Genomic DNA, 22,741 nt, shown 5'->3' with positions numbered 1-22,741 from the left:
ATGTCAGTTCTACAAGAGCGAGGACTGTCTGTTTTGTTACCAGCTGTACGGTGCACGGAACAGAAAAATGTTCAATAGTTATTTGTTGAATGATAGGTGCAGCTCGATGGCCCTTTAGACTCCAGGGTTTTGCGTGAACGTGGCTGCTACTGTAATAGGGGATCCACACAAGTCCTCGTGTGTATGCGTGATACCTTTTGTGAGAAATTTACCTGTCTGCCAAATGACAACAGTAACAGCTTTCTTTTGAGTGTCTTCTATGTTCTGTGTGCTGTGCAAAATGCTTTACACATTGTCTTACTAAATTCTCATAATAGACCAAAGAGAGATTTACCAATGGGACAGGAGGTTAGAGAGAGATTAGATAGCTTGCCAAGGTTATGTGGTGGTGGAACTAACTTTGGAACACAAATAAAAGGCAACCCAGGAAATAAAGTTTGAAATACACGCAGAAAAGGACAGAAGCAATCATGACCTCTTTCCATCACTGAAGAAAAGAGAAAAACTTAAGAGTTTCAGGCTGAAGTTGTTTCTTATTTGAATAACTTTGTTTTCTTTTTAATGAAACATTTATTAGATTTAAGTTTTGTTTTTAAGATGCCTGCATAAAGCCATTTATGGTTTGTGCATTATAAAATAAACTGTAAAACAATGTGTTTATTCTGGAAGCAAAATAAAAAGTATGAGATGCTTAAATGTTCTATAAAAATTTAGGATCTAAGATTTTTCTGAATTATGAATGACAATCTTGATATTAAATTCTATGACCAGTATTTACAGATTATATATGTTAATTTCCTCCTGGAAATATCAATTTTATTGACATTTTTTCGTATTTGTCAGATTAAGTCTTTTTGAAAATGTCAGTCTTATCAGTATTATCTGTGTGTATTCTTCTGTGTTCTCCAGCTCAAAGGAGACCCTTCTTCCTTTTAGGAAAAAGTGGGTACATAATACTGGGACTTATCTATAAGATAAGGTCCAGTAATGAGAAAACAAAGATTAATAAGACATACTCTCAGCCCTCAAGGATTTCACAGTCCAATAAGGAGACTCATATACGAAGATAAATATAGTAAAATATGGTCTTTATAACAGTAGAACTAGATATAGAGATTCCCTAATATGGAAATAGTCAAAGGTGACTCAGGGAAGACTTGAGGAGAAAAAGATATTAGAGGGTAAATTTGACCAATAGAAGAAGGTACTTGCCATTTTATTATTGATTCTTGAAGTACAAGATTTGTTCCCAGATCGCACTGATCTTTTATGATAGTATGTGAAGTTTAAAACTTTAAATAAAACAGTTTTTATTAGATAGGCGATAATATCCTGTCATCATCAAATAAAACTCTTTGTTTTGTATATACTTAAAATGTTTTTCTCTTTTTATGTTGAATCTTTTATATGGTTTTCAGTTAACAAAGAAATGGAACCTTGTTCCTGTGACACTTTTGTGGCATTACCTCCAGCAACAGTTGAAAATAGGATTATTTTTGGAAAAAATTCAGATAGACTCTATGATGAAGTACAAGAGGTAGTTTATTTCCCTGCTGCAGTTCATGATGACCTAAAAGAACATCTTAAGGTGGGTGAAATAACATTTTATTAGCAATGTTTCTTTAAAAATATCATAAAGTTATTTTTATCATTAGCTAGCTATTCGGCAGAGAATATAGAAGTTAAAAACTCAAGAATGTAAATTTGAAAATTAATTTGAATCAGAACTAGACTTCTGCTCTTTTATTTCAATGATTTGGAGAAAGTCAAAATAATAATAATAATTGTTAATTCTTTGACCAAATATTTGAATGCTTACCATATGTAAGCATGTTAAATAAGTCAGGGATTTAAATCCTGCTGTCAAGCTTAGAGTCAAGTAGAGGAATAGGATGTGTATTCAACTAACCTCACTATAAAGTAGGATGATTTAAATGCTAAATTTAAGAGCACCATGCTATGACGGAAGTGGAGAAGGAACAATTAATTCAGACTAGGGATGAAGGAAGACTTCAGGAGGAGTTGGGATTTCAGCTGAAGTTTGATGGACAAAAAAAATTCTGATTGGTATAGAAAAGGAAAAGTCATTCCAGACTCTGGAATACTGGTTTTATCATCTAGGAATAGAGTTTTATTGGGCCCAGTGATAACACTATCAACGTGCATTTTATATAGTCATTTGATAGAATACATGTTAATTAAAGAATCCTTTAAAATTTGTATTAAAAATCCTTGAAACTCTAACTTAAAGTGAAAGTTTCACATTATGCTTTATTGCTAATATATATTTTTTAGATTTCATTGCATTGATATTCTAATACTAACATTTATTACATGTTAGATGTTTTCTCAATACTAGGCTATTTTTTCTTTTGCTGAGACTGTTAATTCATCTTGGATCCATTTCCACTTTTATCTCTCCATATTTGAATGTAGCCTGTTCTGTCAACAAGTGCTTCTCATTATTTTCACTGCTGCAGGCATACCAGATGGGTGACTTCCACATGTGACATGGGCTTTTATGACACTACCCTATGTTTAAGGGTTACCATATGGGACTTTATCATTAACCAAAAATTAATCTTGGACAGTGAGATTGAGAACTGCTTCTTTAAGCTTCAATTCACATATATCTTCCTATACAAAATGTTTCAAGTTTTCAGAACTGGAAACCGTTTCTCTCTTGAGCTTCCATTAGCTCATCTTCACTTTTCTTCATGGCCCTTATCCTTTATATTTTGTTGTATCTTAGTTAAAGTACAAATCTTAAGTTCTTGAAAGCAAGATCTGTGTCTGATTCATCTTTGTAAAATTTCTTAGCAGAATACTTTATAATAGGAGATGATCAGCACATATTTGAATGAATAAATGCTGTAGGGTCAATTCTGAATATGTTTTAAGAGTAATACCTTTATTACTGAAATTTTCAATATATTATACTTCCTTTATCTTTCTCATAATGGTCATGTCTTCTGATTGATATTTAAAATTCTGGACTTTGATAAATTCTTTTTTGGTTTTATGGTTGTTGCTATGACTTTCTTTACAGTGTACTTACATAGAAATTGATCAAGTTCCTAAAACATATGCTGTTGTCCTCAGTCGCCCAGCTTGGTTATGGGGAGCAGAAATGGGAGCCAATGAGCATGGTGTTTGCATTGGGAATGAAGCTGTGTGGGGAAAAGAAGAAGTTTGTGATGAAGAGGCGCTACTGGGCATGGACCTTGTCAGGTTATTTTTCTGTTATATTAAACAAATTTTTTTGGACTTTGATGCTTAATAGTGTCAAAAATGCTTCAAAATATACGCATGCAATGTAAAGACTCAAATATTAATTAGGAGAAGGCTAAAGGTTGGAAATTATGATTCATTGGCAGTACCTAACATATTTTATCAGATCTTAACTAATTCTCAGAGTAACCTCATGGAGTATATATTATTATTCTCAGTTTACAGGTGAGATACCTGAGGTTCAGAGATAAAGTAACGTGCCAATAAAATGCCAAGTTGGAATTTGAACATTCATCTATTTGATCCCGAAAACTTTGTTCGTAATTCCAAACCGACTTCAGAAGAAATAGTTTTGAAGATAGATTTCAGTATATCTGTTAACTTGGAGAAATTTTTACTTGGATATAATCACAAAATATCACATGCATTAAATTATTTAAGTAAGATAATGGAAAGTTATATTAATCTGAAAACTTTAATATTTTTATTTTAGACTTGGCCTTGAAAGAGCTGATACAGCTGAAAAAGCCCTCGATGTCATTGTTGATTTATTAGATAAATATGGTCAGGGTGGAAATTGTTTAGAGGGTGGGATGTTGTTTAGCTATCACAACAGTTTCCTGATAGCTGATAGAAATGAAGCCTGGATTTTGGAGACTGCAGGGAAGTACTGGGCTGCAGAAAAAGTACAAGGTATGACAACTTTATATTATTTATTTTATGATTAATAATTGTAGACATTGCATTTAATTGTCTTTCAAGATTTATAATCCATTGCAATGAAGGGTTGAACTGCAATGGAAATGAAAATTTTTTAAAGAACATACAATGAAAGAGCACCATAGAGCGCTTTCTTGACAAAGAGAAAAAAGTGGTGTTATCTCTTTCATATGATATGAATTTTAAATAACCTTATACATTTTTTGTACAATAGCTCCTAGCTGTTTTATAGTGCTTTCCTACTTTTTAATAATTCCTTACCATATTTTTCTCTTTGAACTTTGGGCTGAACTACAAAATTTTATCACGTGTGGGTATGGAGGTGAGGAGAGAGGATTGGTATTGGGGATGGGTGTCTGAGGGTTAGTGGTTGGAAAGAATACGTTGATCATATATTTCATTTTTCAAGTTAGAAAATCCAGATATGTGAAGTGAATTACTCAAGGCAGTGAGTGAAAGACTTAGAATTAAAATCTTCCCATCCTGACTCTCAGTTCAATGTTCTTTCACTAGAATACAGCTTTGCGCTCAAGCACAATCACATACTTCTTGTGCGCTTACCTCCTGGATTGCTTGGTTTTACTCGGGAGATAAGATACACATGCGAAAATATTAAATGGTGGATGAATGATACAGACGCATAGATACTGTAAACATTTAGAGAAAGGGAAAGTCATTGCGAGCTGGAGGAATTCAGAAAAGCTTCATGAGCACTGCCTCAAGCTTTGGAGGATTTGGATGTTATTTTTCACAATAGGTCATTGCCAGTTGTTTTGATGGACATTTTATATTTTGCATATATATTTACTAATACACATAATTAGATTTAGACTGTTTTTCTTATTGAAATAATTGGCCCGATTGTCTTATTACGAACTTTTTATTTTGTTAAATGTGCTACATACAAGAGAGAAATGAATAAATATATTCTTTTGAAAAAGATAGCCTCATCAACCCATCCAAAATGAACACCTTCATTGGGTTTAATTCTCCAGCTGTAGATTAACTTTGTCAACTGGTTTCTCTTTCTTTACTAAATGAACACAAAAACTAAGTAGTTAAACTGTAGAGAATTAGCTATAGAAAATTCCTCTTTTATGTCTTTGATTCTGTCATGACTTAAGTCTAGTTTTTATAGTGAGAATATCTCAAGAAATCAATTTAATTGACTTTCACTTGGCAGGCTATCAATCTAAATATGTTTTAAAACATCGATTTTAATTTATCATAACCTATTTCATTTATTATGATCTCTTTAGCACAGGCTTCTATTATTTCTTCTGTTTTATATTTTAGATGAGCATTTTGTTTATAACTTAGTACCATGATATTTTTTGGAAGTCTCATATTTCTGTTCTAAACTTATTTATAACTATTTTAAAAAGTAGTTTATACTAAAGACTAACTTCTAAAATATATTAAAAAAACTCCGAAAACTCAACATAAAAAAAATACAATCCAATTAGAAAAATGGGCAAAAGACATGAGACATTTCATCCAAAGGGATATACTGATGTCAAAAAAACACATGAAATGATATTCAACATCTTTAGCCATTAAGGAAAGGCAAACAAAAATCATAATGAGATATCACCATAACTCTATTAGCATGGCCAAAATAAAAAATGACACCACCAAATGCTGGCGAGAATGTGGAGACTGAATTGCTAAGACATTGCTAGTAAGATGTACAGCTACTTTGGATAACAGCTTAGCAGGTTTTTAAAAAATTTAAACATGCAACTACCATATAGCAATTGCGATATTGTGCATTTATCCCAGAGAAATAAAAAAATTTACATTTACCCAAGAACCTCCACGTGAATATTTATAGCAGCTTTTTCCATGATAACCCAAAACTGGAAGCAACCCAGATATCCTTTAATTTGTGAATGGCTAAACAAATTAGTACATACATACCATAGACTACTACTTAGCAATAAAAAAGTATGAACTATCAATGCATATAATAACCTGAATGAATCCTTAGAGAATTACACAGAATGAAAAAGACATTAGGTTATATACCATATAATTCTATTTGTATAACATCCTTTTTTAAATTATTTTTTTATTTTTAATTTTAAAAACTTAGACATTTATATAATCCATGAAATGATTCCCTCGATTTTCTAGCACCCATCTGGCACTACACACAACCATTACAATAATACTAACTGTATACCCTACGCTATACTCTAAATCCCTGTGACTGTTTGTAATTACTAATTTGTACTTCTATAACAGTCTTAAATGACAATTAGAGAAATGGATAACAGACTAGTGGTTATCTGGGATTAATGAAAGAATAGGGTGGGAGATAAGGGAGTGACTGTAAAAAGACAACTTGAGTGATCCTCATGATGAAAATATTCTACATCTAGACTATATCAATACCAATATTTTGCTTGTGATGTTATACAAGTTGTTACCATCGGGGGAAACTGGGTAAAGGATACACAGGATCTATTACCTCTTAAAACTGCATGTGAATCTATCATTATCTTAAAATAAAAAGTTTAAAGAGTAATTCATTTGTCTTTTTGAATATGTAATAGATGCATATGGTACAAAATTTAGAAGCCTATATTTATATTTAAATAGAGATTATGAATCATAATGTAGAGATAGCTATATTATGTTAAATATAACTTTATTTTCCCTTACTCTATTCTTTGAAAATAGGAGGAGTTCGTAATATTTCTAATCAGCTTTCTATAACAACCAAAATTGATCGGGAACACCCAGAGATGAGAAATTATGCTAAACAGAAAGGCTGGTGGGATGGTAAAAAGGAGTTTGATTTTGCGGCAACATACTCTTATATTGACACAGCCAAGATGATAAGTTCACCAAGCAGATACTGTGAAGGCTACAAGCTTCTGAATAAACACAAAGGTAATTTTATCTTTTAAATAATATCAAAATGAAAACTGTTTTGTGTAGATATAATGTGGGTATGATAGAATGTTTTTTTGAAGAATTATTCTTAGTGAAGATTTAATTTTATTTAAACTAAAAACATTATAATATCATAAGCTATTTTTTGAGATGAGCAAAGAGCTGTATAATTGTGAGAGGGTAATGATTTTTGAAGGACAATTTCAGATTTGTAATTCTCACCGTTTTTTCGGTTCTTACTAATATTGTTAAATTGGAATTACTGTTCTCAGAGTTTATTGGAACATGGAGACAGAGTTCTTTGGCTATTGCTGCTGCTTCTTTCATTTATTTTGTGATAATACTATTATTGGTTATTTTTTATTAGAAAAGTTATATGTAGAACTGGTCAAAAAGACAAACTGAGCAGATTAAGAATTTCCACTTTCCACTCCCAACTCTGGAAATGCTGAATAAGATATTTAAACATTAAAGACATATAATGCTAGTTTTGAGCATAAGAAGAGGAAATAACTAGCAAAAATGAAGAGAGGGCCCATAGTGTTAGCAAGATTGGACATGTCTCTTTCCCACGCAGTTTTCCTCCTCTCGATGTCATCTCCCATTTCAGTCACGCCTGTGTTGTATGGATAAATCAATGTAACATCCAGTTGTAGAACATGTGTGTCTACCAAATTGGATGTCTTCTGTTATAACCTAAATAAAGAGTAGGAGATTATGGGGAAAAAATCAGATAAAAATTTTAAAATGCGTTGAAATTCTAAAAAAAAATAAATATGAAATTATCGAAATAAAAGTAACATATGTTCAGTCAAGCATTTGGAAAATGTAATTAAGCAAAAAGGAAGAAAAATCACTCATAACAAGCACTCAGGACTCACTCAACGTTAAAATTTTTTAAAGTGCAAGAGTAAAATGTGTTATTGTTAGCAGTTCTTCATAGCCATATTTCTATGTATACATACACAGCTTATTTTTAAAAATAAAAATAGGTTAATACTGTATATCTTCTATTTTAATCCACTTTTTACTTGATTTATTAGGAACACTATTCCATATCTTCTGTTATCATTTAGTTTGAAACATTTCCAAATTTCCCTTGTGGTTTATTTTTTGACCCATGGATTATTTAGAAATGTGTTAATTTCCACGTATCTGGCCATTTCCTAGATATCTTATTGTTATTGATTTCTAATTTAATTTTATGGAACTCAGACAATTATCTAATCTGAACAGCAGAGAACATACTTTGTATGATTTCAGTCCTTTAACATTTACTGAGACTTATTTTGTGGCCTAGCATATGGTCTATCATGGTATACAAAATACACATTTTGCAGTTGTTGGGTATAGTGTTTTAAAAATATAAATTATGTCAATTAGGTCAGGATGGTTATTGTGATCATCTATGTCTTTACTAATTTTTTTCCTTTTCACATATACTATTGAGAGAAGAGTGTGAAAATCTCCAGTTATGTTTATGAAATTGTCTGTTTCGCCCTTTAATTTTGTCAGTGTTTGCTTCATATATTTTGAAGCTCTATTAATTAGGTGCATACACATTTATAATTGTATCTCTGTCTGGTGAATGGACCCTTTTACCTTTATGAAATATAGTTTCTCACTGGTAATACTTTTTGTCTTAAAGTCAATTTTAGCCTAGCTTATTTATGTGATATATATTTACATATTAATTTGCTTTCAAACTATCTATCTTTATATTTAAAGCTCATTTCTTATAAAAAGCTTGTAGTTGGGACTTAAAAAAAATTTTTTTGATAAATTCTGCCTTTTAACTATAGCAAATAGTTCATTAACATTTAATGTAGTTGGTTCTGGTTCCCGATAACATGGTGTCTTGTGCTCTGAATGTAATAAAACAAAACAAAAAAATACTTGGAAATACTTCATGGACCAGCTATCTGAGGATTCTTAAAAATAAAAAGGAGCAGGCAATAGGAAAAAGAAACCAAAACTTAAAGTAGGAATGACCCAATAATGAGTTTCATAGTTTTTTCTTCCATATTATCCAGCCTGGTTTCAAACAGTGTGAATCCTAGGGATGTGCACTGTATGTGGACAGAAAATTGACTGAAAATCTCATAACATAATTCTACAGTCCAAAATTACTCAATATATGAAGATCAAGAAAATCTCAACAACTTGTAAGGGAAAAGACAACTGACAAATAACAACCACAAGGTGATCTAGATGTTGAGACTATCAAACAAAGACTTTAAAGCAACTGTTTAAGGTGAACACTCTGGATATGAATGGAAAGGTAGAACATATCAGCAGAGAAATAAAGCTAAAAAAATAACTAAATTGAAAAACACAACTGAAGTAAAAAATACACTCGATGGGCTCGATAGAAGAATGGAGATGTCAAAGGAATGAGTTCGTGAACCTGAAGGTAGATAAGTAGAAATTATCTAATCTGAACAAGAGAGAGAGAGAGAGAGAGAGAGAAAGAGAGAGAGAGAGAGAGAAGCAAACAAAGCCTTGGGGACTGGGATAATACCCAAAAGTCTAAAAATTTATATCATTACAATCTTGGAGATGAGTGTAATACAGACAGTTTTTTGAATAAATAGTGGATGAAAACTTCTCAAAATGGAAAAAGACTTAAATTTACAGGTTCAGGAAAGTTAGTGAATCCTAAAGATCAACTCAAAGAAATCCATGCCTAAATGCACAAATTGCTGAAAGCCAAAGATAAATCTTGAAGTCAGCTAAAGGAAAACAACACATTACATACATGTTCATTATAAATCATGGATGCATAAAGGTAGTGAAACAACATTTTTAAAGTTCTGAAAGAAAAGATCTGTCAACCCAGAATCTTATATCCAGCTAAAATATTCTTGAGGAATGAAGGGGAATGACGCCATCCTAACATGTAGGAAAAATAAGCAACTTTTTGCCAGTAGCCCTGTGCTAAAAGAAATGCTAAAGAAGTATTTTAGATAGACGGGAAATGGTACCATAGGGAAACATGGAATGAAGAACCACAGAAATGGTAAACATCCGGGCAAATATAACACTAAGTTTTTCCTCTTAAGATCTTAAAAATATGTAATAAGCCAAATTTACATTTCCTATAATACACATGATAACCACAGTATAAAGAGGGGAATTCACAGGAATTTATATAGTGATAGGATTTCTACAGAAGAATTAAGTATGTATATTGTAATCCTAGAGCAACTACTAAAAAAAGTTACATAATAAGATACAATCAAGCCCAACAGATAAATTAAAAAGTAATACTATAAAATATATTTTTTAAAAAAGAAAAGGAGAAATGGAGGAACAAAAATGGAAAGACCAAATAGAAAGCAAACAATATAATGTAGATCTAAATTCCAGCATATCTATAATAACATTAAATCTAAACACACCAATTAAAAGCGGGACTGTTTCAGATTGAATTAAAAAAAAAAAGAAAGCAAGACTCGGCTATATGCTGCATTTAAGTAACTTACCTTAAATAGATGAAAAGTAAAAGAATGGAAGAAGATGTGCCATGTAAACACTGATCGAAAGACAACCAGGTTGTCTATATAAATATTAGATGAAGTAGGCTTTAGAGCAAGGTGGATAACCAGAAAGAAAGAGGGACATTACATAATCAAAACAAGGTTTTTATATACCTTACAACACGCTTCAAAATACATGAAGCAAGAACTAATAAAATTGAAAGGAGAAACAGACATTTCCATAATTATATTTGGATACTTTAATACTTGTCTCAGTAATCAGTAAATCAATAAAGATGCAAAAGGACTGAATAATACCATCAACCATTGGGTCTAATTGATATTTATAGAATACTCCAGCCAACAACAGTAGTATACACATTCTTTTCAAGTGCTCATGAAACATACATGTAGACCATGTCCTGGGTCATAAAACAAATCTCAACAATTTAAAAAGACAAAGTATAGTCTCTTTTAATAATGAAATTAAATTAAAATTAATTACAAAAGGATATCTGGTATATCCCCAAATACTTGGAAATTGCTTGACACACTTTTAATCTATTGGTCAAAAAAAAAGTCTCAAGGGAAATTAGAAAATATTTTGAATAGAATGAAAATGAAAATCAATGTACCAGAATTTAAGAGATGCAACAAAAGTAGTGCTTCCAGGGAGATTTATAACATTAAATGCTTATGTTAGACAGTGAGAAAGGTCTCAAATCAACAATATGAACTTTCACCTTAAGAAACTAAAAAAAAGAGCAAATTAATCTCAAGCAAAGAAAAAATAAAGCAGAAATTGACAAAACAAAACAAAACAAGAGAAAACTAATCAAACTAAAAGCTGGTTCTTTAAAAGGATCAATAAAATTGATAAACTCTAGACAGACTGACAAGGAAAGAAGATACAAGTTATGTGTCAGGAAAAGGAATATCATTATAGACCCCATAGGAGTATAATAGGAGAATACCACAAATATCTCGAGGTGTATTCAGTAACTTATAGGACATGAACCAATTTCTTGAAAGCCACAAACCACCAAAACTCAACTAAGAAGAAAAAACTCTTGATTTTGCAATTTAATTGTTTGTACTCAACCTGCCTGCAAACTCTGTCCCCTGGTGGGCAGCTCAAATTTCAGTTCAGTTCTTTTATCTTTAGCTGAAATGCATGTGGTCTGCCTCACACAAGTCTGGAGATTTGGACAGAGTTTTTTTTTACACAGAATGTGTGTGGAGCGAGTTTTTTCTCACCTTTATAGTAAGTATCCTGTTTACTTCCTAGCGTCTGTGGTTTACCTCCAGGGCTTCAGGCCAGAAAGACCGAGGTTTTCTATAGCTACCCGCATGGTATTGCACAGCATTGACTGTGGGCTTCCCTCAGACTAAAGCTATAACAAAAATAGGAAACTTACTCTGTGCATCATCTCATCTTCCAAGCGTCACTTCCCCTCTAGAACATTCCTGTTTTTGTTCACTATATATAGCCTTCAGGTAGTTGTTTTCTGTGTTTTGTTCTGCGTTTATGGTTATCTGAGGGCAGGTTGGTGTGATATGAGCTAACTCAGCCTAAAGCAGAACTCTTTTCCATGTTATTTAATATTCTATGACATTATTTTACTCATAAAAATAAATATATTCACATGATTTAAAATTCAGAGATACACAAGAGTACACAGTGACGTCTTTCTGTCCTACCCTGTCCCTAGATATTCAGTTCTTTTTTTAGAGGCAATTCCATATTATTCTTAAGTGATGATGCATGCGTAGTGAAACAAATATATATATGTATTCTTTTTCCTCTCATTTTTTTACAGAAATGATAGCATGCTATACACTTTTATGCCCATAACTTTAATTTAGCAATATATAATATAGATCATTATATTTTAATACATACAGAACTTTTTCAGTTTTTAAACAGATGCATAGTATTCTATTGTTTTGATATCTTATTTATTTTCATATGGTTGTATTTTAATCATTATAAAGGTGGATTGTATGAATCATACTTTTTAACAAAGTCCCTGTTATTTAGGTTGTTTTTAATTTTTCATTACTGAAACTTATAGCTTATATATAATGCTTATAGCTTATTTATATTCACATCCATGAATATTTTACTAGAGTAAGTTTCTAGAAGTAGAATGTGGGGACAGAGCATATGCATGTTTTAAGGCTTTTAAAACACTTTGCCAAAATGACCACAAGAAAAGTTCCATCAATTTTAATTTTCACAATCAAAATTTAATTATATACTTATAATCTACTAATATACTTATCAATATAGGATATTTTTCAACCTTGATAATTGTGTAGGAAGAAATGGCATGCTATTATTTTAAAATATATTCTTTTATTAGCAAGATTAGACATATTCTTATGCTTATTGAAACTTTATAATTTTTAAATAAATTACCTGTTTATTAATATATCTTTTCCCCGATTTTTATATTCAGTTACTACTAACTCTTAAACTATAACTTCTAATGTACCTTGGTCCCTTTGTTTCCAATAATTCCAGAAAAATAACTTTTATTTAAGAAGATTACTGAGTATCAGGTAACTGCTAAAAGGGTCATTCTGCTAAAAAGAAAATCTAATATATCCTCTTTTACTTAAAGGATAAATGGTTCTACATCTATATCTCAATCAATCAGAAAGCAACTACTCAGAAATAGATCAGTCAGTGATTGATATTTGCTTTCCAGGACTTCATTAAACACATTAATGATACGTTTGTTCTTTGGTATGGCAGAAAAAAGTTAGTGACATAGTGTTTTCAGAATGCCTTAACATCATTGCTTTCAAAATATTTAATATCTTATGTTTCAGTTTCCAGAAGAATGTCTTATCATTTGAAGTTTTCTATCAAGATTCTTAATGTTAGTTTATCATTTTTTAAATAGGTTATTTAAACTATATTTTTCTCATGTGGATAGGCATATATAAATTGCTAAAATACATTTTTCTAAGGATTTTAATTTTAGACATTGTTCTTGTAAAAGCAGACACAGGAGTAGCAGTTGTAGCAATACCTACTTCCATTTATTAAAAGCATATCAAGGGCTAGACACTGAGCTAAGTGACTACATTATCTTTAAGCAACCATGTGAAGTAGGTATTATCTTCATTTTACAAATTAGGAAACTGTGCCCTTCATTTATCTCCTCTATGAAATTGAAACAGGTGGACTCTCTTACTTGTCCTTATATTTCTCTCAGCGTTTAGTCTTGCACACAATTTTTAAAAGATTGAGTCAAATTATAATTTGCAATAGTTTAACAAAGATTACTGTTGTATACTTTTTTCCCTTTGCAATATACTTAAAGCCTTGAGATATAAAATTAATAGTTCTTAAAAAATAAAAAACAACACATAATTAAAGTAGAGAGGAAAATGTCAAGAATTGTAAGGTTTAAGGTAACGAGACAAAAGGAAGACAAAATAGAAACAATTATAAATTAATTAGTCACTGCAGTATATTAGTTAATTTTGTTCTATTTAACTACAAAATAACTAAATAATATATTAGAAATGCATATACAATTATGGTAATAGATGTACCTGACATAAAACTTATTTTTTTCCCCCAAGTGTGAAGTACAGTTCATCCAGCTTTCTGTACTTTGCCAAAAGAATAAATGTCTTTCCAGTACTTTCACAGAAAATTGTCTTCTAGTATGGAATGGTTAATTTTTCCTATGATTTTTCTAGATGGAAGAGCTTACTTCTATCCAGCTATCACTTTCTGATAGCTATTAACAGTGCTGCATGTATATCCAAATTGTATCTATATTCGCTCATGTATTTTAAATAAGTAGTTTAAATTGCAAAGAAATTGCACCCTGTGTTTTGCATTCATTTTATTGAACCCTGCCACTGCAGTCTCAGTACTTATTCAATGCTTGCTAGTAGATTACCTGTAGCTATCCTACTCAAGTGATCATGTAAATCCTCCTTTCATTTTGAGAATTGTAGGTTTTGAATACAGAAAACATTTTCATAATACCTGTATTATCACAGTGTTATGGTTCTGACACTGTATTCATTAAAATTTGCCATTTAGAGGAATTTAGATTTGAATCATTTAAAAAATCTCACTAGGTGCAGAAGCTATGCGTTTAATAGGTATAGATGGTAGGACTGCTTTATTGTTTAGTTTTAATATTAAGGCCTGTTTTCAGGTGCACTTTTTTTTCTTTCTACATTTTAAAAAATTAACAAAGATATTGCTCTTGTAACAAGTTAATTTTTCTTGAATTTGAAGTCATAACTATACTATGGAGAAACTGGAAATTTGCTATTAACATAAAACAGTTGGTACCTTGCATGATTAACTGAGGGTGGAACATTAGATTATTTTATATGGAAGTCAATTTTATTTTAACTTGAAATGTCAAAAAAATTACAATTTGGGTACAGGCTTGCTATAAGCTTTTATTTTATTTTATTTTATTTTATTTATTTTTTATGCCTACAGCGCCTGGTCTTTCTAGGTGGTCTCCCATCAAGTACTAACCAGGTCCAAACCCTGCTAAGCTTCCAAGATCAGATGGAATTGGGCTTGTTCAGAGTGGCATGGCCATAGACAAGCTTTTTTCTTTTTAATTATTCCCATATATCATGAAATAGGGGAAATTCTTGCTTTTTATGCTTTCCTTGTTTTTGTGAATTATTTCGGTTTTTATTCTTTTCCTGTCATTGTAATAGGGTTTTGGGTAAGAGGAAACATATCTATAGTCAATCAACTATGTTAAACAAAAGCTATTTGTTTCTTTAGATCTAATTTTAATGTAATAATTAAATCTTTCAATATAAAGTATCTGAAAATGTCATATCTGATGGCAAGACTATATGTTTTTTAACTGTATTTGTTGGAGTATGTGTCCATTATGCTTATTATTGTTACAGGCATACCTCAGAGATATTGCAGGTTTGGTTTCAAACCACCACAATAAAGTGAATATTGCAAGAAAGTGAGTCACACAAATTTTTGGTTTCCCAGTGCATATAAATGTTATGTTTATATTATACTGTAGTCTATTAAATGTGCAATGGCATTATGTCTAAAAAAATGCACATTAATTAAATTAAAAATATTGCTAAAACATGCTAAGGATTCTCTGAGCCTTCAGTGAGTTGTAATCTTTTTGCTGGTGGTTGCCACAAATCTTTGCTTGTTAAAAAGGCAGTATTTGTGAAACATAATTAAACAAGGTATGCCTGTGTTAAGAAACTGATACTACTTGAGGATAAAAAGAGACTGATGTATTTAGTAAATGGAAGGCATAGTAGTGGAGTGCTTAAAAGCACAGAGCTGGACTTCTGCTTCTGGTTATGAAAGGTAGCTAATACTAAATTGACCTCCCCCTGAGAATAATTATAAAGACTGGAGGAATAAAACCCACTGTTTGAAGGCATGAGTGAACACCCCAGACAGCTTGGATATGAAGGGCCTAGATCCAGGAGACTGAGAAAAGACTGTTTACGCATTAAGAAGAGCCTGACCTTCTATGTCACAATTTCCACTTAAAGTAATTGTTGACTCTGAACCAGCACATATATGAGACACTGAGAAACCAAACAGAAAGCAGTTAGTAAAAGCCTAAAAAGCTAAGTAGAGATTTTGGCAGTCTCCCAGGCCTTAGGGACAAAATTTGGATTTGGCGGCCAACTAAGAAGGGGCCTGGGAAATACCCCAGGCTTTCCATTGAGACCCCAGAAAAGCTACACTTTAGAAATATGAACAAATAGGAAATAGACCAGTCTCAACTGGATCAATAGGTAATCTACCTATACTCCATTTGCCTCTGTGGAGGAAAATATCATGCAGGGATGCTACAATTTTCATCTATAGTCCAGCATTTAATAACAAGTTATCAGGCATAACAAGAAATAGAACTAAATGACTAAAAACCAAGAGAAAGCATAAAGTAGAAACCGAGTCACTGGTTAGCCACATATTAGTTTTATTGGACACAGACTTTCATGTTGAAAAGCTGGAGAATTTCATCAGAGAACTGGAATATGTAAAAGAGATCTGAATAGAAACCATAGAACTATGAAATTATAACTGAAATTAAGAACTCAATAGATTAGTTTAATAACAGATTAGACATAGCAGAAGAAAATAGTGGATGGAAAGATCCTAACTGAAACAGAGAATAAAAGTTTGTAAAATATAGACAAGGGTTTGAGAGGCATGTGGGACTCAGTGAAAAGGGTTCACATATGTGTAGTTAAAGTCTGAACAGAAAAGGAGAAAATATGGAGGGGCAAAAGCAATATTTGAAGAAATACTGGCCAAGAATTTTTTCCAAACTAATAAAAGTCATTAAGCCACACCTTCAGGAAGCTCTACAAATTTCAAGAAGGATAAATAAAACCACACCTGATACATCATGGTAAGATTGCTAAAGGAGAAAAAAATAGAAAATCTTAAAAGCGCCAAAGGAAACGAATATATTCAAAGGAACAAATGACAGCTAACTTTTCAACAGAAGAGAGAGAATCCAGAAGACTGTAAAAATGACACCTTTAAAATTACAGAGAAAAATAATAACTGCCAACTTAGAATTCTATACTCAGGGAATATATCCTCCAAGAAATGAATTTGAAATAAAATCAAGAGAATTTATCACTAGCCAATTGGCACTAAAATACTAAGGGTCATTCTTCAGGCAGGAAAAATGATCTGAGAAATAAGAGTGCACGAAGAGCAACAGAAGCAGTAAATACATGGGTGAAATTAAATGAATATTGACTATTGAAGATAAAAGTAATTATATGACCAATTGCCACAGCTACAGTACTCAAAATCTGTTGTGCATGGATTTCATGTAATACTGACTACACTTCCCACAGGCTGCTCCTGGCCAGCGAGTGAAAGTGGCAGGGAGACTAAGGCAGGTCTGTTACTTGGATGCACGGGGCTCCTCTGATAGCTGACTTTGGGTCAAGGATTCCCTGATGGCCTTGCCAAGCTTTCCTTAGGTGGTATGACAATCTAGGACATTTCCACCCAACCTTTATTCCCTCTGTACTAAATCCAGGTTCAGACTTGTATCACAGTTTCTCTCACAGGCATTTTCCTGTATAAAATGCTTATACATTTAATCCCATGTTGTGGCATTTGATTCTCAAAAGACACAGTTGAACACAGTAGAATTAAATATATGAGAATAGCACAAAAGACAGGAAGCAGTAGTTGGAGTTAAAGTGTTTTAAGATTCTTGTGTTAACTGATAAGTGAAATACTAATTTAAGGTAGAATGTAATAAGTCGAGATATTAATAAAAGAAAGTGTAAATAAGCTAATAGCATAGAATTAGAATAATAAATACTTGAAAAATTCAAAAGAGGGCAAAAAGGAGGAAAGGGGACAGAGTTGACCTGGAATAAATAAAAAACTCATAATAAAAAAGTTGATTTTTTGTCCCTTGTGCAATTTTTTTCACATGGTTTCTAGCACTGTCATGCTTTCAGAAGGATCATTTTCACTGTACCAGAAATGGTTCTCAACATCTTATATTTATAGTTTTATTTTATAATTCAAATTCAAATTCTTCTTGAATTATTCTAAAATATTGTATGAATTAGGATTCCAGCTTTTCGCCCCCATCCCTCAAATGACTTTCCAGAAGTCTCAGCACCACTTATTCATTAAAGAATTGAATTATCTTTATTGAGTTAAAATGCTAACCAACTTTATCTAATATAAATTCCTAAGTAAACCCATGTATAAATTAGATTACTGTATTTTCCCTAGTTTTGTTTAGAACAATATAAGTGTACCTAGTAAGTGTTCAGTGCTTGAGCCAAAGAACAATATGAGTGAATTTATAATACTGCTTTTTAAAATATGGTAGGACAAGTACCTCCTTATTACTTTTTTTTTTCAGAATTTTATTGGCAATCCTTGAATGTTCATTTTTTCCCAGATGAATTTTACATTTTTTCAGCTTCTCTCCCTAAAAATCTTTTTGAGGTTTGACTGGAATTAAGTTAAAACTAGATTATTTTAGGAGAGAATTGATATCTAATGATATTGCCTTCCCTATTTAAGAACGAGATGTACATTTATTGAAATTTTCTTTTGTGTTCCTAAATAAACTTTTATAGTTTTATTTATCTAGGTTTTTCCATATTGAATTTTTTTTAATTAAATTTTTTGTGAGCTCTTGCTTTATGCTAGGCATGGGGCCACATAGCAGCACACATGTTTGATATGGTCTGTGACCTTTTGGACTGTAGCAACAGTCCAAAATAGAGGGGAGAACACAGGCAAGTGACAAAGATATTGTACACCATTTAGTTGTTTCCAATTTTTCGCCTCTGTAAATCATATTGCAGTGAACATTTTTGTTCATTAAGTTTTATCAGCATTTCAAAATTATTTCTTTAGAAAGGATTCTGAAGGGAAGTTGGACTTAAAATATTTGTAATCTCAACCTAAACAAGAAAACAATGTATCTAGTTCTCTTCTATAGAGCTTAAATAAATTGTTCCTTAATGAGAATTTTCAAAATTTCAAATTGTTTTAATTATTTTTTGTATGTCGATCTTATATTCTATGACCTTGCTAAATTAACACAGTTTTAGGAGTTTTTTGTTTTTGTTTGTTTTTTATGTTCCTTTGGACTTTCTGTGTAGATTATCATGTCCTCTACACACAGGGACAATTTTAGTTCTTCCTTTCCAATATGTGTGCTTTTTATTTTTGTTTTCTTCTTGCCTTATTACACTGGTTAGGACTTCTAGTGCTATACTGAATAAGAATGATGAGAGCAAGCATCTTTACCTTGCTCCCTGTCTTAGGGGGAAGACATTTAGTCTTTTACCATTAAGTATAGTATTAGCTGTAGCTTTACTTTTTATAGATGCACATTATCAACAGGGTAATATTTGCCTCATAAAATGAATCAGGAAGTGTCCCTTGCATTTTTATTTTCTGAAATAGATAGTGTGAATTGGAGTTAATTCTTCCTTAAATATTTGATAGAATTCTCCAGTGAAACCATCTGTAGATTTCTTTTCTAGGAGTTATTATAAACTCCAATTCAATTTCTTTAGAAGTTATAGGACTAGTCAAATAATCTGTTTCACACTGAGTGAGTTTTAGTGGTTTTAGTGTATGTGTTCTTCAAAGAATTGGTCCTTTTCTTTTAAATTGTCAGTTTATGTGTACAGATAGAGTTGTTTGTAGTATCCCCTTATTATGCTTTTAATGTCTACATGGTACCCCTGTTTCATTCCTGATGTTGATAATTTTGTAATTTGTGTCTTTTCTTTTTTTGTCAGTCTATCTAGAGATTTTTTATTGATCTCTACAAAGAACCAGATTTTTGTTTCATTGATTTTTCTCTATTTTTCTGCTTTCAGTTTCACTGATTTGTGCTTTTACCTTTTATTTTCTTCCTTCTTGTTTTGGGCTTATTTTGCTCTTTTATTTTGTATTTATTTATTTGTTTGTTTGTTTATTAAGGTGGAAGCTTAGATTACAGAGAAAAATCTCATTCTTGTATTTAGAGAATTTATTGTTTAACGGCAGAGTTCGAACCAATATAGACAAAGTATTAGGAATGCTTATAGATGGAGAGGAAAAGGTCATTTCAGTTAAGCTAAGTAGTAAGTTTTCATTTAAAGGAGTTTCAATTTGATTCAGGTGGAATTGAGAGTCATAAACTGTGGAGAATTATGACATGTTAGAAGATGTTTTGGCTACTTTTGGAGGACTGCTTTGTGTAGGGGTAAGATTATTCATCTTATCATGTGATAATTAGATCTCGAACCACATCTTTGACTATGGCCATGTATAACAAGGAGTAGAGCTGTCTGAAGGTATGATAGGCTTTTTATATTTTTTGGTGGACATGCCTTCTAAAAGGGGAATTCTGAGGCTCTCTGTAACCATGGACATGTTTTTGCTAAAGAGATAAAATGGTTTTTTTTTTTATTTTTCTAAAAAAACTTAAAATATCTCGCTTTACATATAAAAGCAGAAAACAGAATATAATGCTATCCATTTTCATCAGATACAATGGACATTTAAGCTTTGAAACCAGTCCAGCAGAATTATGCACATACAAATTCCATTAACCAATAACATGTTTTTCTCTCCATTCCCACTCAAGTTTCAATTCACACTTTCATATAAAAGTATTAATTTTCAGGCAGAGAAATTGCAGGAAAAATAATTTATTATTTTGCAAAGAACATCTTGAATAATAGTATTGGAAACTAAGCACAATATTCTTTTATTAGTTGGTTGCCAGAAGGGATAGATTCAGAAATAGTTATTGATACTGTCAGCTCATCGCTAACTAAATATACCTTAAAACCTTAAAATATTTTGTAAGGACAATAAGATTGAGTGTATTTTTGCATTATTGATTCCTTCTTCTTAGGAAGTTACACAGATTTTTACCTGTTAAAATGGTTTTGAGACTTTGTATATTTTGTACTTTTTAAAAATTATTTTTCTACCAACAGTGCAATGTGTCTAACAGTTAGGATCCAAGATGTGTTTGTCATCAATCTCTTATTTAATTTATACCGGGACCAATATTTCATGTTATCAGTAGAAAAAGAAGTTCATATTTGCAGGATACCAACCTATAAATTTATACATATTTGATGGTTTTAAAAATTATTTCCCTAGGAAACATAACTTTTGAAACAATGATGGAAATTCTCCGAGATAAACCAAGTGGCATTAATATGGAGGGAGAATTCCTGACCACTGCCAGCATGGTTTCTATTTTACCTCAAGACTCCAACTTTCCTTGCATTCACTTCTTTACAGGGACTCCTGATCCTGAGAGGTAAAGTCACAAAATACTATAAACCAGCAAGGGCTTTGGGGGTAGGATAGTCATTAGTCTATTGATTTTGTTGGACTAAATTTTTGTCACACAAATATGAAAATTTTTGGATGCATTTTCTGTTCAGGTTTTAGTGTGCCATTTCCATATGTTCATAACTGCCATAACTATTCTCATTTTTATGGGAAGAAGTGTTAATAGTTTCTTGTCATCCCTATACTCTCTTTCCCCAAGTATATTTAACATGATTAAGAAAAGAAAGTAGATAGGTTTTCTTATGCAAATTTTAGTATTATGATATTAGCTGATTAATAACAGGATTTAGATGGTTACTTATGTACTCATATTTAGAAAATACATCCATGTAAAACTTAAAATATCAGTAGTTTTAGTTTAGTAGAATTTATATAGACTACCTTGATTTAAGTCATTAGTATCTCTCACAAAACTTAATGCGTGTTACATTTAGAAATGATCTTATATTCACTATAATAGTGTTATAGTCTTTCATGTTATTAAAGATATTTTCAAGAAAATGGAATGAAACCTGTGAACCCCTTATTAATACTGTTGCTGATTTTCATCCCAAATCCAAATCCTCAGTCTGTAACATGAGGATTGTTTTTATCCTCCAGGTGTGGAGTTTGCAACAGAAAATGATGAACTATAATTTCACTTGACACTGTTTATATGCCAGGCCCTTAGTTAGGTTCATGGGAATACAAGGCTAAATAAAGTGCGGTCCCCAACACCAAAGGAGATCCTGGTGTACCCAGGAAAACAGGCATTGCATAACTAGTATGACAGGAACGAATTTAGTATGTAACAAATTCATAGAAACTTCTGACTAGAGGGAACCTTAGAAGATTTAGAATAATGCCGAATATTTTTATATCCCAAATTCCAATTTAATAAAAAACTTTTTTTTTCCAGATCTGTTTTTAAGCCTTTTATATTTGTACCAAATATTTCGCAACTATTGGACACCAGTTCCCCAACATTTGAACTTGAAGATCCAGTTAAAAAGAAACCACATTTTAAGGTTAAGCCTGACAGAAGGCATCCACTCTACCGAGAACATCAACAGGCATTGGAAGTAATAGATAATAAGGAGGTAAAATTAGATTATATTCTCTGTTTTATCATTAAGAGTAGAGTGTGATTCAGTCCATATTTTGAACTTTAGAATTTCAGCTTTTCTTCCTTCATACACAGATAGGTTTAAAAATAGTTTAGATGTTTACACTGTTGTAGAGTTGTATTATTTTTTACTACTGGTTAAAAATAATGGTTAAGAATGTTGTGAATCTTTTTGAGAAATGTAGTATATTAATCATAGTATCAATAACTACTTATCGAGCACTTATTATACACCAAACATCATGATACTATTAGACAAATGTTTCATTTAATCTCGACCTCTTTATTGAGGTAGGTTCTATTATTATCTCAATTTAATTGATAAGGAATTTGAGACTTGGAGAGTTTAAGTAGCTTACTTAGGATATATGTTATACCAAAAACTACAAAGCCACTGGAGAGCAGTTAACCTGGTCTTTTACATAATGTTCTTAATTATGT

The 22,741-nt window shown here is 31.6% G+C and overlaps 1 protein-coding gene and 1 pseudogene across 2 annotated transcripts in view; one reads left to right on the top strand and one right to left on the bottom strand.

The window, feature by feature from the left end:
• Positions 1 to 22,741, top strand: part of SCRN3 (secernin 3) — a 29,193-nt gene that overhangs the window by 429 nt on the left and 6,023 nt on the right. Inside the window, exons 2-7 of one of the 2 annotated variants that reach the window (XM_016134897.2) lie at positions 1,419 to 1,588; positions 3,050 to 3,231; positions 3,725 to 3,924; positions 6,637 to 6,849; positions 20,998 to 21,160; positions 22,094 to 22,274. In XM_016134897.2, coding sequence (XP_015990383.2) covers positions 1,430 to 1,588; positions 3,050 to 3,231; positions 3,725 to 3,924; positions 6,637 to 6,849; positions 20,998 to 21,160; positions 22,094 to 22,274 — 1,098 coding nt within the window. In that variant the 5' untranslated portion in view covers positions 1,419 to 1,429. Of the gene's footprint in view, positions 1 to 1,418; positions 1,589 to 3,049; positions 3,232 to 3,724; positions 3,925 to 6,636; positions 6,850 to 20,997; positions 21,161 to 22,093; positions 22,275 to 22,741 lie in introns of those variants that run through there. The other variant, XM_016134916.2, reaches the window with a different exon arrangement.
• On the bottom strand, positions 14,809 to 14,927 carry LOC118614006 (annotated as a pseudogene).

The sequence above is a fragment of the Rousettus aegyptiacus genome, unplaced genomic scaffold (assembly GCF_014176215.1).
Source record: "Rousettus aegyptiacus isolate mRouAeg1 unplaced genomic scaffold, mRouAeg1.p scaffold_m13_p_2, whole genome shotgun sequence".
In the NCBI taxonomy this organism is placed as follows: domain Eukaryota; kingdom Metazoa; phylum Chordata; class Mammalia; order Chiroptera; family Pteropodidae; genus Rousettus; species Rousettus aegyptiacus.
This window is presented reverse-complemented; position numbering and strand designations above follow the sequence as displayed.